This window comes from Culex pipiens, chromosome 2 (genome assembly GCF_016801865.2).
Source record: "Culex pipiens pallens isolate TS chromosome 2, TS_CPP_V2, whole genome shotgun sequence".
In the NCBI taxonomy this organism is placed as follows: domain Eukaryota; kingdom Metazoa; phylum Arthropoda; class Insecta; order Diptera; family Culicidae; genus Culex; species Culex pipiens.
Genome location: NC_068938.1, coordinates 152,779,840 through 152,795,340, shown reverse-complemented (window position 1 = coordinate 152,795,340; position 15,501 = coordinate 152,779,840). Strand labels below are relative to the sequence as shown.

The 15,501-nt window shown below is 37.8% G+C and overlaps 3 protein-coding genes across 4 annotated transcripts; 1 reads left to right on the top strand and 2 right to left on the bottom strand.

Moving 5' to 3' along the window:
* Positions 1 to 5,007: 5,007 nt before the first annotated feature.
* Positions 5,008 to 6,196, bottom strand: LOC120422161 (uncharacterized). Its single transcript, XM_039585534.2, has 3 exons — positions 5,631 to 6,196; positions 5,355 to 5,569; positions 5,008 to 5,295 (listed from the first exon to the last, which is right to left on the bottom strand). Exons 1-3 carry the CDS (start codon positions 6,005 to 6,007, stop codon positions 5,108 to 5,110), a joined length of 780 nt encoding a protein of 259 aa, XP_039441468.1. The 5' UTR covers positions 6,008 to 6,196; the 3' UTR covers positions 5,008 to 5,107.
* Positions 6,197 to 8,350: 2,154 nt separating this feature from the next.
* On the top strand, positions 8,351 to 9,572 carry LOC120422162 (respirasome Complex Assembly Factor 1). Of its 2 annotated transcripts, none has more exons than XM_039585537.2 (2): positions 8,351 to 8,448; positions 9,002 to 9,572. In XM_039585537.2, exon 2 carries the CDS (start codon positions 9,026 to 9,028, stop codon positions 9,443 to 9,445), a length of 420 nt encoding a protein of 139 aa, XP_039441471.1. In that variant the 5' UTR covers positions 8,351 to 8,448; positions 9,002 to 9,025; the 3' UTR covers positions 9,446 to 9,572. The 2 variants fall into 2 exon arrangements, with proteins under 2 accessions (XP_039441471.1, XP_039441470.1); XM_039585536.2 differs by having other exon boundaries at positions 8,428 to 8,485.
* A 1,839-nt stretch (positions 9,573 to 11,411) lies between these two features.
* Positions 11,412 to 14,183, bottom strand: LOC120422155 (zinc finger protein 331-like). The gene is made up of 4 exons (XM_039585527.2): positions 13,960 to 14,183; positions 13,038 to 13,895; positions 11,912 to 12,128; positions 11,412 to 11,848 (listed from the first exon to the last, which is right to left on the bottom strand). The coding sequence occupies exons 1-4, from the start codon at positions 14,003 to 14,005 to the stop codon at positions 11,620 to 11,622; spliced, it is 1,350 nt and encodes a 449-aa protein (XP_039441461.2). The 5' UTR covers positions 14,006 to 14,183; the 3' UTR covers positions 11,412 to 11,619.
* Between the last annotated feature and the right edge of the window lie 1,318 nt (positions 14,184 to 15,501).

Sequence of the window (15,501 nt, the reverse complement as noted above, 5' to 3'; positions counted from 1 at the left end):
TTAGATTGAACTTTTTCACACCTAATGAGAACCCCTAGATCTGTTCAGGACCGTTCACAAATTTCAAAATTCTACAATATTAGAATCCAACTCTCGAATTCTGAAATTATTAAAAAAAAATCAATACTTTATTCTTAAATTATTGAAAAATGTTCAAAACTTAAACATTAAGTTAAATTTTGAAGTTTATAAATTGTTGAATGTTTAATTGTTTCAGTTGCAGGATTTTGAATTAATTTGATTTTTTTTTCATTCCTGCAACTTATTTTTTTTATTTTGAAATTTATAATTTTTAAATCTAACCCTCTACTGCTTAATTTTTTTTTTGAAAATATTTATTTTTGCTATGTTCAGGAGGTCATTTTGAGCAACTTTTGTTCTACGAAAAACTTTACTACTCTTGTTCGTTTTCGTTTTCGTTTTACGGAGCAAGGTGGGGGACGCGGCCTCAAGTCAGTCCAAGTCCGGTTTCTTGTGGAAAAAAGGGTAGTGGCCGAACTAGTATTGCATACAAAATGAACACCACCGGAAGATATAGGGGATCGGGAGGGGGAAGGTGAAAGAAAATTAGTGTAGGTGTGAGTAGTAAGAACTTGGATGACTTGAGCAGTTACGGTAATCTGAGTTTAACACTGAATAATGAAAATCTTAAATTTTGTTTCAAAATAAAAAGGCCCGGAGGAAATTAAATTATTATTTAATTAAATAAGAAAATGTTACTAAACGGAGATTGATACAAAGGAAACCTAACATGTATATCAAATTTAAAGGAAAAAAAAAAACGATAGATGAAAACTAACTTGTCTAGGGAATACAAATCTTGAGGCCTTTTTCTGAGCCACGTCCTGTCGCGTCCGTCAGTATTCTTGTCCTACATTACAACTAGAAGCAGATCTGCCACTTAAATAGAACACTTGGACCAATTCAACTAATCATTTAGATCCAATTCTTTGTTATGGAAAACTAACTAACTTGAATCAATAACCTTAACTGAACTGTCTAAAAGTAACTTGAATCTCAAATCCCAAAAATTGTAATTACAAAGCCAAACATTCCTATACCTAGTTTTTAAACCTGTCTTGCCGGCCCAAACAAAAAACCATAAATCAACTGTTCATATTTTACAAGTTGAACACTCGTCGTTAAGACGACTATTTCGTGCCTTCCAATTTATTAGGACACACAAGCTTTGCAAACAGGAGCGTATCCCTATCATACCTTTTGTAAACTGTTATTTGAGTGGGAGAGATACACTCCTGTTTACAAAACCCATGTGCCCTTTTGTTAGGCTCTATTTGATCGTCAAACCTCCAGTAGATCCTCGATTCGCAACAATGGTCGATACAACCATAATCCGAAAACCGTTAGTTCAACAGATTAACGAATTTTGTCCGATATCATTTCATTATTGATTGATCGAGACTCTATGGAAATTTTGACATATCAAAATGCTTTGTATTATTACTTAAATGGATGTTTAAAATTTATGCACGTACGTTTTTGCCTTCCTCACCTTACTGAGGAAAGGCTATAAAATCACTCAGAAAACGAACTTCTTAGTTTTACCTCCTAGACCCACCTTCATGTATACATATCGACTCAGAATCAAATTCTGAGCAAATGTCTGTGTGTGTGTGTGTGTGTGTGTAGGGATGTGGGTCTGTGCACCAAAAAATATGCACTCGATTATCTCAGCACTGGCTTAACCGATTTGGACCGTTTTGGTCTCATTCGATTCGTCTTAGGGTCCCATAAGTCCCTATTGAAAATTATGAAGTTTAGTAAAGTACTTCAAAAGTTATGCTAAAAAAACGATTTTAACAAAAGTCCGGAAGATTGTAAAAAGGGTGGTTTTTGTAAGAAAACCCGTCATGCTATACATTTTTAGAAAGGTAATAAAAAGACCTTTCCAATGCGTCAAAAACATTTAAGATCTGACAACCCTATCAAAAGTTATAAGCACTTAAGTGTTATTTATGCACTTTTTGGAGGCCGGATCTCGAATATTTCGATGAAAACGTTGTCCGGATCTCTCATGCGACCTATCGTTGGATAGGTAATCAAAAGAACTTTCCAACGCGTCCAAGACATTGAAGATCTGACAACCCTATCAAAAGTTATAAGCATTTAAATGTTATTTATGAACCTTTTAGAGGCCGGATCTGATATATTTCGATGAAAACGTTGTCCGGATTTATCATGCGACCTGTCGTTGGAAAGGTAATTAAAAGCCCTTTGCAACGAGTTCAAAAGATTGCAGATCCGACAACCCTATCAAAAGTTACACGCACTTAAGTGTTATTTATGAACTTTTTTCAGGCCGGATCTCATATATATTGTTGAAAACGTTGTCCGGATCTATCATGCGACAGGTCGTTGGATAGGTAATCAAAAGACCTTTCCAACGAGTTTTATAGATTGCAGATCTGACAACCCTATCAAAAGTTATAAGCACATAAGAGCCCTGAATTATGAAGATCTGACTATACCCAATCTGACGGTATGAATAATGAATCAAGTTGATAGAACACTGAAAGGTCCGCCCTTTTGTATCTATTTTGGATAGCATTACCCTCTAAATGTGAGGAAGGCACCAACCACCTAAGGGTGGATTAAGTAACGTTTTTTAAATAAATTTCAAAATCTATTCTATCCTACAATGCCTAGAAGAGGCCTCTGTTTCTGTTGTGAGTAAGCGCTGGTTTCAGAGTTCATTTTATTTTAAAGCCAACATTGCTAACGGCGTCGAGGTCCTTACTCATGCCCAAGGAAAAAAAAAAAAAAAAATGATAGTATTAGGCTTACTCTACCACCTCCTATCACTATCTTTTTCCTTTCTAGTTTTTTTCATGTTTTTACAGCCACTTTTTATTTTTTTTTGCATGTTTTTCACATTTTTTACTCTAGAATGAAACCATTGTCGTTTAAATTGTTTAAAAATGCTTAGAGGCATAGTCTGGGACAATACAAAAATTACTGCATACTTATTTTTACAAAAAATAAAAATAAAAATATTATTGAAAAATACAGCCAAAGTGACCCCAGAAAAAATACATTTTAAAAAAAATAGGCAATGTTTTTTGATTCATATAATCCCTGGGCATTGTAAAGTCAAGGGGCATGATTTGATCCTAGTGCATTAGTTAAAATTTGGGTATACATTCTTTTTTATAAGCACTATGGACACCACTTCATGCTACGAGAACTCGCTTTGTCGCAGCCCCAGGGCTTAAGCGTTGACCGATAAGCTGTCTTCGTGAACTAGGTAGTTCTCCGATAGTGAAAATATCACAATTGCACAAGACACCGCTGCTTCTGTGACTTTTTCACTATCACAATGTGGGATTTAGGTGGGACTGCAAGATAGTACAATTGATTTGTTGCTTAGCATTAGCATTTAAAATAAATCTGTATGCTTTCCAAATCTATTTGATGACAAATTTAGTTGCAATTGTTAAGTTAGAGTAATACTGTCAATAAACTTTGATTGATGCAGAATACTAGGCATTCTTTTATGTCAAATTGTCCATAGAGTCTCGATCAATCAATAATGTAATGATATCGGACAAAATTCGTTGATCTGTTGAACTAACGGTTTTCGGATTATGGTTGTATTGCCCATTGTTGCGAATCGAGGAACTACGGATCTTTTGACGTAAATGGTCATTTCTTTTTAAAATCGCGATTTCTATCCTATTTGTATATCAGTTCACAAATTTTTATTGTTTTTTGATAGAAGTAGTACTGCAACAGTTAAAGGAACGTTTAGTTTTGAACATTAAGTTTAGAGGATTTTAGATTAAAATTAAGATTTGCAATCCAAAGTAGTTAGCAAATGAATATTTGGACTTAAATGAATAATTGAATAAGTTGGACTTATGAATAACACACAACTGTGCATTTATCCTAGAGTCAGATCCATACAGCGTCAGTGTTTATTTGGTCGAAGTGTACTAATTCATTGGCAGATCTGATTCTAGTTGTAATGTACGACAAGACTACTGACGGACGTGACAGGACGAGGGCCCAGTTTAGAGGTTTCAACATCAACGATGTGCGGCTGGACCACCCTCCCAAAAAAAAAAAAAAAAGTTTTTTGATTCATATAATATATTTTCAATATTTGTCATTTCACGCTTACTATTTCAAAAGGTTCTATGTACATGGAAAACCCATATCGCATTGGTTGTTTTAAAATAGTGGTTTATGCAACAAGTTGCAAAAAGAGGATTTTTTTATCCAACGAGGTTCACCGAGTTGGATAAATACGAAGAGTGCTGAAAAAATCAAGTTTTGCAACAAGTTCCATACAACATTTTTTTGCAATTCCGAAAAACACCCATTGAGTGAAATTTTAAGTCAAATTTTCATGTATTTTGTCAATAAATCGTTTAAATCAAAAAAATGTTGAAAAGTGTTACTTTTCGAAACAAGTGCTGAAAAGTTCAACTTTTCAGCACTCATTTCAGTGCTGAAAAGTAGAACTTTTCAGCATTTATTTTGAAAAGTGTTGCTATTCGATTCTGTTATTTTTGGTACAGAAAAGTAGGCTATTTCGTCGTTCAAGAATGACAGGAAAAGTAAGTAGTTTCACGACGGAATTGCAAAAAAGTAATCTAGATTTCTATTATTTTGATTTTCTAGGTTTCTTAAATGTTAAATTTATAAATTCTTGCAAAATGGTGAATTATAACATTTTCCAAGACATTTCCGAATATTATTTTTTTTTATTCAAAAACTTCAAAATTCAATAATTAAATATTTTGAAAATCATTTTTTTTTCAATTATACTTAAATATTTTAATTTTTAAACAAAGCATTTTTGAATTTCTGAATTTCTGAATATTTTTTTAAATGCCCCTTTTAATTTTCAGCATTTTAAGATTCTGCGTGTTTAGATTCCGATTATTCGATGAAGTCCCATACAAACCTTCGGAAAAATGAAACTTCGGATAATCGAAAGAGCTAAACGCAATACAAACGCACGTAGATTAACTCCGTACTTAGCTTTATTTAAAAATTGCATTTATTTTATGTTCAACATTATTATTTAAACTTTGAAGTGCACTGAAGTACAAAAAGACTTCTTTCTCAACTACCGACACAATCACAGAAAACTCACAACGTTGTGATCGCTGGCCAGGTGCTCGGCAAAGTCACGTGCACTCTCCAGTTTCACCTCGCAGTAGAAACAGACTCGAACCGCATGCTTGCAGGTCTTTTCATGGTTGAGTCGGCCAACGCGCCCGTAAAAGTGCGTGTCGCACCGTTTGCGACACTTGTACGGTTTGACACCTGAAAATTGATCGTAGATTAGTAAGAAAAACAATTGAAACAATTTTTGAAATTATTACGATTATGCTTGTTCAGATGAACCTGAAGGTGGGAGCGAACTAGAAACTCGGCGGAACAAATCGAACACGTGTAGAAGGTTCGCTTGGGATCGGCTGTGCTGAAGGCATCGCAGACCAGCGCATGCTCCTTCCTGTCGCCAACAATCCTGGAACATTTCCGGCAAATCCGCAGCACGGTTATGGTCGAATCACTCTGGGTTTCTTCCAGTTGAGATCTGTAAAGCATTGAATACATTAATCAAGCATGTCCGGTATTAATCTTTTTCGAATAATCACCTCTCGTCATCCGCCGATTCCTCCCGATCAACTCCAAGGGAGTTAATCCGTTGCACGTGGTTTCGCACCGTCCGCAGGGAATAATCCAACGCCTTTTCTGTTTCATCAGATTGCCAGTGGTCGTCGTTTGCCGACCCTACACCGGCCAGCTGTTGTTTCGGACCAATCAAGTTTTTGATCGCACGGCAGCCCTCCATAAACGTGCCGAACAGTTGGACCAGTATCCAACAGGTACCACAAATGGTCAGATTGTCTACTTCCGGGCGGAATCGCAGAATGCTTTCAACCGCGTCCACAAATTCGGAACTTTTCGAGTTGTTCACCCACTCGATTAAAATCGGAGAACACTTTCGGAGGCAGAGCTTGCAAAAGTCCATTTTTGGCGCAACACTGAACAACGGCTTTACGGGATGTCCAAAACAGAATATGGCGCCAAATTTTGAAATCAGGCTTCGATTGTTCTGTTGTTCAGCTTTGACAGCAACGAGGGGTCACTGGATTGACGATTTACGCTCGAAGACTTGTAATCGGATTACTCGTTATCTCACTACACCCTTGTTTCATTTTGCATACACTCAAAATCAGAATAACCCTTAAAAGGGTACTTTCTATCCTTTTTTCAAGTTTACCCGTCGTCACCCTTTTGAATGGGTACGAGGGCGAAACCCTTCAAAAGGGTACTGGCCCAGTACCCTTTAAAAGGATACTGGTCATGGAGCGGCGCGCTCACTAGCGACATCTATGAGTCAATTTTGTTTTATTGAAACAGTGCTGCCATCTATTGTAATCTATATATATAAAAAATTTCGATGGTTTTGTTCGAACGCGAATCAGTTCAATACGGAGCGTCGGATCGAGGTGCTCTTTGTTGCGTTGGGTTCGTATAAGTCCAAGGAAGGTTCTTACGCTAAAGAGTTACCACTTTGGCCACTCTGGAACCGATTCCGGAAGATCTGCAGTTTGTATGCGAAAAGTTGCGTAAAATCAAATTTTGATCACAGGAGGCTGAGTAAGCAAAGAGCTAAAACGTCAAGAAGCGAAAAAATGACAAGACGAAGTTTGTCGGGTAAGGCTTGTTTTTCATAATTTCTTTAAACATTAGATTTTATCAGGAAAAAGTCTATAGATTTGAACAGATTTTAAAAATCTGTTTTTGCACGCTGAGGAAAAATTAGTACTTTTCGTCAAACGTCATCAAAACAGTAAAAGGCAATATAACCAAAAAAGTGGAAATCATACCCAGTAACGACGTTCTAGCAGTATTCTAGCAGAGTTCTAACATAGCTGGATATTCTTCCAGCATTCTAGCAGAAATGTTCCGCCGTTCTAGCAGGATTCTGGCAGAACCAGCTCTGCTAGAATATTTCGCGACTGGGTAGTTGAACTTAAAAAATCGTGTGAAAAAGTTTATTTTTTATCGCCAAAAATGACTCGAAATTCTTTAGCGTTCTGTCAAATCTACACGCACATTCAAAAACACTGTTTGTGTCAAAATAGAATCTACTCAGAAATATGTCTGTCAGATTTGAGTGAACACTCAGAATTTAATGAAAATGTTGGTCGGTTTACTAAATTCTGATTAATTTCTGTTTTAACGAAAACTGAGTGATTGTAAATGAGTAAATGAGTAAACAAATGCCATGAGTTTAATAAAAATTTACAGTCATCCCACATATTCGGAACACCCACAAATTCGGAACACTTTTGTGATGATTTGTCAATAGCATGCCAAATGCATTTTTTCTGGCGACTTTACTATTTTTAACACCTTCATTTGGACATTCTCTTGCTATTTCACTAGTAAAAGTAGTACTTTTTGAACAAAAAACTTCATTTCAAGACTATTATATTCTGAGCAGCAAAACACTGCCTCCTAATTGCCTGTTCCATAATTGTGGGATGTTATTGTGCCTCCCACAATTGTGGAACACCTGAATTTAACTGATATTTTCACAAAAAAAATATCAGACCAGTCATAAAACATAACATAAGCTTGAGTTTCATTGATTTCAGTGTGTGAAGTCATTATTTTGTAAAAATTATATGCTCCTGGAGAGAATCAAAGTTTGTTTACATCCGTAAGAAAAAAGTGTTCCGAATTTGTGGATTTCAAGGGTAAAAGTTTTTCTTCAAAAACATGATATAAAAGTTAAAATTTGCAGCTGTTCGATACAGCATTCGAAAGATCGCAAGAAAAGCTTTCAAATGAAGGTAAAAGCGAATCATTAAGTTCAATTGTCGATTTTCTATGATTTTTTGAACATTGGCCGATCTGTAAACTGTTCCGAATATGAGGGATGGCTGTAGTTGTTTTCTGAGTCAAATTGACATAAATCTGACTCTTTTTTGAGTAGGTTCGGTCTTGTAGAAAATTGAGCAATTTTGAACGTGCTTGTAGCCACCCAGTGGGAATTTTGGCTCGAGGCTCGGGTCATAGTTCTCCCACCACAACACTTTGACGTTCGACGATAGCTTCTTATATGAGTTTGCTAGCGAAACCAATGTTTGAAAAAAATTCTAATACTTTTAAAATTATTATCTAAAAAACACAATTTTCCTCTACGATTCAAGTGCCCAAAAAAGAATTAAAAAGCAGGGAGGGAAAAAATGTTTTAAATAACCATTAAAATAACTTTTAACGTAATATCCGAACCTTCTTCTGACATTCGCTCACCTTCCCACCACAACCTTGGCACCATACCCTTGACTGTTTCTGTCAGAGTGTGCGCTTACACGTTCGCGCACACCTTCACGTTATACCGTATTGGTGTCGGTACGTGACAGACTATTTTTATAGCTCCCTTCCCTTTACGAGTGTGTAAGTCACAAGATTAGCCTTCTAATTTAATTTTAATGTAAGATTTTCGCCCGTTTGCTGAGAGTTAATTATAAATTAAATGTTTTGATTTTGATGTTTAGTGGGATTGCATAGGGGACACGTGTCTGTCATACATTTTACGTTGGATTCTTTCAGGATACGTGTCTTTAAAAAAAAATCACTGAAATTTGAAGTGCGAGGTGAATTCTAGCTTAATTTTTCATAAGGACACATCAGTGTAAAGTAAATAAATAATTATTGTGATTAACTTTGATTTTTTTTATGTTTGCGAGGGAAATAATATGAAAATCAAATTAAGATTTAGGGTTTGATCGAAATTTAAAATCAGGACTGCGGAGTTGGCGTCGATGGGGTCGCTAAATCTTCAGAAGCCGGTGTCGGAGTCGTAGAAGAGTTATGGGAATATCGAGGGCAATTTCACAGAAACTTGACAGAAAGTTTAACTCCATGTTGCCGGTTTAATTTTTCTTCATACAAATTAAATATTGTCACCATCATCCGGTGTTAATGCTTGTTTTAAATTTTGTTCTAGCCTAACCGGAGAGAATCTGAAAAAATGGCCACCAAACCCGTACAAAACAAGACCAAATCGGCCAAATCTGGCAGCGCCAGCGGCAGCAGCTTCAAGGAAATCTGGGACCGGGCACTGAAGCCAAACTCGGAATGGGCGGAGAAGGACGACTTCCTGGATGTGATCTACTGGTCCCGGCAGATCATCGGCATCCTGATTGGCGTCGTGATGGGCATCGTCCCGCTGAAGGGCTTTATCGCGTTGGCCCTGTTTGCGCTGATCAACTGCGGCATCGTGTACCTGTACTCGACCAGCTATCAGTCGGTTGACGAGGAAGCCTACGGCGGAATCTGGGAGATCATTAAGGAGGGATTTATGACGTCGTTTGCATGCTTCCTGGTGACGTGGATCATATTTTACACCGGAATACACTTTGACTCGGTAACGACGGCCAAGATGCAATGATTGTTTTTTAAGTAAATGCAAATACTCTGTCTTCAGCAGCGGATAATAACTAATTTATATTTGAATAATGATTAAAGCAAGTTAAGCAAATAAAGTCAACCAAATTGAGAGGAACGTGTGAACGAAATCGTTGTCTTTTAGGGAAACCGAAGCCGGGTGAAGAAATTAAGTGCTAATTATGCGTTAAATTTCAGGGCATTTTCTTTCAGAGCGAACCAGAAGCCAGCGTGGTGATGTTCATTGCCTTTATTAGAAAACTTCAGCGTTAAGCTTAGAGTCGAAAATATATGAAGATTAGTACGTGAAATCTTGCCTACGAGAGGGAGTATATATTCTTGGGACACGAGGTCTCTTTTCTAACAGCATTCAGAGCGGGTAATATGTTTTGTAGTTTCGTTAAGTTTTCTTGATTAGTTGAGATTCATACGTTATTCATCGGATTGTTATTGGAGTTACAAGATTGCAGTTGCTCTAAATGTTTAAAGAGTTTGCCTGTAATATGCTTCTAAGGTTGCCACTTTCAAGAGACCTGTGCGAGAGTATTATATAAATTGTATTTATATTTTCAAATGGAAGTGAAATGATCTATCCAGACTTGTGCCTCCTCCTCGATGCTATTCCTCAATTTTCTTCTTCACAACTCGTTTCAATTTCTTTAATTCTTTCCAGTCTTTCCTTACAACTCTAGTAATGCACACTTCAGTTTGAACTATTCTAGCTATTCGTTTGCCCCCGCGTTGTTTCCCCTTTGTTGACTGGTTCTTCCTCTCTTTCTCTCTTTTCCCTGCTTGGATTCGATGCGATGTAAAATGAGTTTGTTCGTTTAAAAAAATCAAATCATTTCTTAAATCTAGGTATAAAAGCTGAATTTGTTTCAAAAATGGCATTTTGTGGTGATTCCGTTTTAATTTTAGTACAAGAATAAAATATTCAATTTGATTTAAAATGCGTAACTTTAATGCGCGTGTAATTTTGACGGATTATTTTTTTTTCAGCTTCTTTTTACCAATTTTGGATACATTTTACCAATGTATTTCTAGGTCCAGTGAAAAAATAATAATTTAACTCAAAAATGACGAACTCCTCGTCAAAGTGTCTTGATTCACTTTCGACAACAAAATTAGTTAAAATAACCCCAGAATTGTGTTTCCTGGACTAGCGTGTAGATTCGGTGTTAACGGAATCTGACTGATTTTGGATGCGCGTGTACGGTCAGATCGATGTGTCAAATTTGAAGTTCAATAACACTCTCATTAAAGGTTACGCAATTTACGGTTTGCATTACACGCTAAATTGAATTATGTTTTAGATTTCTTTTTGAAGAGTTGTTTTTTTTGTTCTTAATCACCACATTAGATTGGATTAGAAAAGGAATGAGTATTAAAATAAGAGGAATGATCTAATCGTTTAAAAGTTTCTAGAAAAATATGCGTTTGATGTTGAATTAGTACAAAAAGTGATTTTATCAGTACAACAACCCAAAACCAAATAAGGTTATATGACACAAGAATATAATAAAAATATGTGTTTGATAAGAAAATTAAAGTATCGCAGATGAGTTGAGTTATTTTTTTTTGAATTAATCTGATAGTTATAGGCTTATTTTGGATTATACGGTGTTCGATCTAAATAACTGGACTATCAAGGTGTTCAATCTATCAATCTACAAATCTAGTATCAATTTGAGAATTTTTCGAGAAGCTCGGTTTAGCAATCCACCCCACGAGCATGAATATAGTGTATGCTTTTGGGGCGATAGAAGAATATGTATTCAGGTAATCTATCGAATATTTCGCCAATAAGCTAAACTTAAAAATATGACACAAATGCTATTTCATTGACAAGATACGGTTTTGAACTTAGAACTAACCCATGACACATAAAATTATAAATATGTTCACATTCAAGTGGAAAATTTGATTTCCATCAATTTGTAGAATAGCTTGAATTTGTATGAGCAAGTTAATACTGTGCTTTCAGAATGTGTGTTGTTTTTTTATATCACTTAAAAATTGTTAAGCTGATAAACGTGATAAACTCACCTTCAAGCAAAAATCGCTTGAACCGTATTGGACGTAAATGATTTCGCTGACTTAATACTTTGCACACTCACACGCAGGAAAAAGTGATCGGATTGTAAATAAACATTTGGTTTTACCTTTGAAGTTTAGGCCCTAGAGGTCATCGCAGTTGACGGCCTCGTGGATGCGAGTCACGTGCGCCTTGAGCAGACACTTGACCGCGAACGCCTCCGGACACTGCTCGCACTGGAAGGGCTTTTCCTGGGTGTGGATCCGCATGTGGACCCGGGCCGCGTAGTTCGTTTTGAACGCCTTGCCGCACACATTGCAGGGGTGCTTCCGTTCGCCCGAGTGGACCAGCACGTGGCGGCGGAGGGCTTTCCTAATGGGTAAAATTTGACTAAAATTTAAATTCTTAAAAAAGAAAACTAAAATTTCAACTCACTGTGACTTGAACAGCTGGCTGCAAATGGTACACGGGAGGCTGGCGTGTCCGTGGATGTAAGCCATGTGATTTTTCAGGGTTCCCTCGGATTTGAGCACGGCGCCGCAGATCTGACAGATGCGGCCAATCGAGCCGCAGGACTTTTCGTGGTTGATTCGGGTCATGGCACTGTAGAAGGTCTTCTCGCACGATTTGCGGCATTTGAACGGTTGGATCCCTAATTTGGTTCGTAAAAATAATTTAAAAAAACCCAAGGTTATTTATTACACTCTATCCCGTGGCCTGGCCGCTTTAATGAATGTGACCTTTCTCTTTTCTTTTAAATAACAAAAAATCAAATAAAAAAAAAAAATGTGTAAATGACCGATTCTTCGGCTCCTTTTCAAAAAATTCCCAAGTTTTTTTCAGCGTTTTGGCTGTAGTGGCACAATTAAAGAAGAAACCCCCCAATGTTATTACATATTTGAAAAGATAATTGATTTTCCAACATAGAAATGACATGCATAATGAACAATATTAAACCTGTGCTTCTCCTGAAATGAAAATGTAGCGTGACGGGACAACATCGTAAAACTGGAATTTTAAAAGGCACACCAAAAAAATCGACACAGTTTTGCCAGATTGATTTTTTAAAACTTTTGCTCTTCTACACATTATCACAAATTGAAAAACGAATCTTTTGCTCCTTGAACTGAAAGATTTGGTTGAGATTTGAGTTTTTGCCAGCCATTTCTTTTCGTGACGGGACAACGAAAGGAGCAGATTTATGAAAAAACTCCTCTCCCATTTAATGACTTGCAGACCTTATTTGGTCAATATTTTTGGCATTTCAGGTAAGAAAACGCATTTAAAGCACATTGCAATTATTAGATCATAATTAAAATGAAATTTTTCATATAAAAAATCACATTGAAAATTGAAAAAAGTGACATTTTGGTGTAGCTTCGCTAAGAATCGGTCAAATGATCAAAGTTTTATCATTAGGCAGTCGCGCTATAGTGTACTTTTTCCTGGGAGGAGCGGACTAAGCCGCAGAAGAATGTTTCAAGCAGTGGATGTCGGTGAAGTGGCATGTCATACGGATCACCAAACCGAACTAAGCAGTCCTAGCGCCATCCTCTCTTACCTTTATGCTTATTCATGTGATAGTTGAGCTGAACGACCCCCTTGAACGAAACGGAACACACCGAGCAGGTGTGCCAGCTTTCGTCCGCATCCGTCGGGCCCTTGCAGCGCGACGTATGAATCCGCAAACCGCTTTCGGTGTCGAAACGGCGTTGACACTTTCCACACTCTCGCACCACAATCTCCTTGATGGTATTATTTGATTCTTCGTTTTCCACTGATTCCATAGCGACCTCCTCTGTTAAAGCTGGATCCGGGAACGGGATGATAATCACGTTCCTGGTTGGTTTCTTCCGGGGGACAGTCTTCACCGCCCGGTCGACTCTTTCCATGTGACCCTTGACGGTCTGTTGCATGCGGCCAATGAGGTCGGCCGTTCCCTCGGTCAGCCAGGAGTCAGTTTCCTCCCGGTAGACCAAACCCTTGGAAATCTTTTTGGTGCCCTTGGCCGCCTTAATACAGCACTCTTTAAAATCGGCGATAGTTTCCACAAGCTTCCAGCAGGTTCGACAAACGGCACAGTTTTCAGTGGCCAGTTCCAACTTCAGGTGGAGAACATTCTTAAGCTTTTCCTGACATTCGGCAGCCGTTTCGAACTGAATGGCCACAGCTTGTGGACAACGCCGTAGGCAGAGTGAACAACACACGGCCGAAGCTTGTTCTGGAACGATCGATGCAATGGCTTGGTCCTGTTCTGACTCCAGGAGAAATTCCTCTTCGCCCTGCGGTTCATAATCGATGATTTCCTCCATCTCCTGCCCGTCCAGAATCTCCAGCGACGGAGGTTCCAGCAGTTCATCCCCCGTGGAGTACAAAATGTGGATCTGCTCATAGTTGGACTTGTAAAACTGCTCCGGAGCTGGAACGTGTCAAACGCACCTAATTAATTCAAGGCCTTTCAGACACACTTTCAAGCCACTTACTAGGAAAGAGGAATTCCTCCTCAAATTCTACGCTATTCGACATCATCTTGCCAAGCACCAAATCCACTCAACTACTTTTCGACGTGGAAACACTCGGACAAGCACGTAAAAATTGATTTTTCCTGGCAAGACGAAACTTTAGAAACAAAATCTGACAAAATCTGACTGCATGATGCGTGCGTGTGAGAAGGAAGGCCCCGGAACAGGTTTGTTTACTTTTACACAAGTGGGGAATGTATGAATGAGAATGACAGTTGTGTGCGCGTTAGAGAGTGTGCGTGCGCGCAGTGGCGTCGGCGTCGCGCTTGTTGGGTGGCGAGGGACTCGTCGATGGGACGATGGGAGCATGATCGTAATTGAAGAATACACGTTTTATTCAAGCTAATTGGGTACTAAAGTCCTATGTCAATTTTTATGTACAACGGTAAAAAACACGTTTAAAAACCATTTCTGATCACTTTTTTCATTTTTATGTAAAATTTTTTTTTGACAGGACAACATTTTTTCGATGGATCAACTATGGTCCCTTGGAACGAGCTGTCAAGTAGGAGCTTTTCTGTCAGAAGGACCGCGAGGTTAATTTTTCAAAATTGATTTAAAAATCCATTTTAAACTCTTTGTGGTCGTACAAAGGGTCATTTTACTCAGAAAAATAAGCTTTATCGCTGTAAACAATAATATCAGCAATCTAAGCTTCATTTTAGGACCCAATTCAGCGTGATGTAAATAACTATTGCAGTTAATGAAAAGGTTGAAGATAGGGGAACTATACCCATTTTCAGCCTATTTCTATTATCGGCCTATCAACACTTTGATCATTAATTACAAATGAATCATTAAACATTAAAGAGAATTGGTCGAACGATTTAGAGTGATTAAAATGGGTATATTTCCCCTAATTACTGTGAACCTGCCGATGCCAACGCTATCTTTGACCTACACAGAAAAAAAGTGTGAATTTACTCGACACTGAAAATATGAATCACATGTAAACCGACGTGTAAACTCAGTTGAAGTAAACTTGAGATTCGATGTAAACGGTTGAATCGGCTGAATCACACGTAAAATCATATTTCATGTGTTACATCATAAATGATGTAACATTCGGAAATATTTTTTCCCTTCCTTTAAAAGCAGGCGGGCCCAATAAATTATTTACGGATCGCAGGCCGAATCCAGCCCGGTGAGAGGTTTTTCCGACCGCCCTTAGTGGATCATGTTCATGAAATATTGAAAAAATGGACAGTCCCAGGATGAGTCTCTAAATCGAATTTTCACATTCAAAAATCTAGTTATCCAGGTTTTTAAGCGAAGATGGCGTTTGAATGGTGAACATCCGAAATGTCAAAATCGCGCAGTAGCACCAATATTAGAAAACAAATGTGGCTGTCATGCCATGGCACACTTTTTTCGGAATATTGGTACCACTGTGTGATTTTAACATTTCGGACGTTCACCATTCGAACGCCATCTTCGCTTAAAAACCTGGATACAGCCATTCCACGTCAAACAGGAAGTCTCCAAATCAAAAGTGCTCCGATT

Coding starts and splice junctions, on each gene's coding strand:
- LOC120422161 (XM_039585534.2), bottom strand. CDS start 6,007: ATGGACTTTTGCAAGCTCTGCCTCCGAAAGTGTTCTCCGATTTTAATC. Junction 5,570..5,630: donor GAATCGGCGGATGACGAGAG/GTGATTATTCGA, acceptor AATGCTTTACAG/ATCTCAACTGGAAGAAACCC. Junction 5,296..5,354: donor TCATCTGAACAAGCATAATC/GTAATAATTTCA, acceptor ATCAATTTTCAG/GTGTCAAACCGTACAAGTGT.
- LOC120422162 (XM_039585537.2), top strand. CDS start 9,026: ATGGCCACCAAACCCGTACAAAACAAGACCAAATCGGCCAAATCTGGC.
- LOC120422155 (XM_039585527.2), bottom strand. CDS start 14,005: ATGATGTCGAATAGCGTAGAATTTGAGGAGGAATTCCTCTTTCCTA. Junction 13,896..13,959: donor GGAGGAATTCCTCTTTCCTA/GTAAGTGGCTTG, acceptor GACACGTTCCAG/CTCCGGAGCAGTTTTACAAG. Junction 12,129..13,037: donor TCACATGAATAAGCATAAAG/GTAAGAGAGGAT, acceptor GAACCAAATTAG/GGATCCAACCGTTCAAATGC.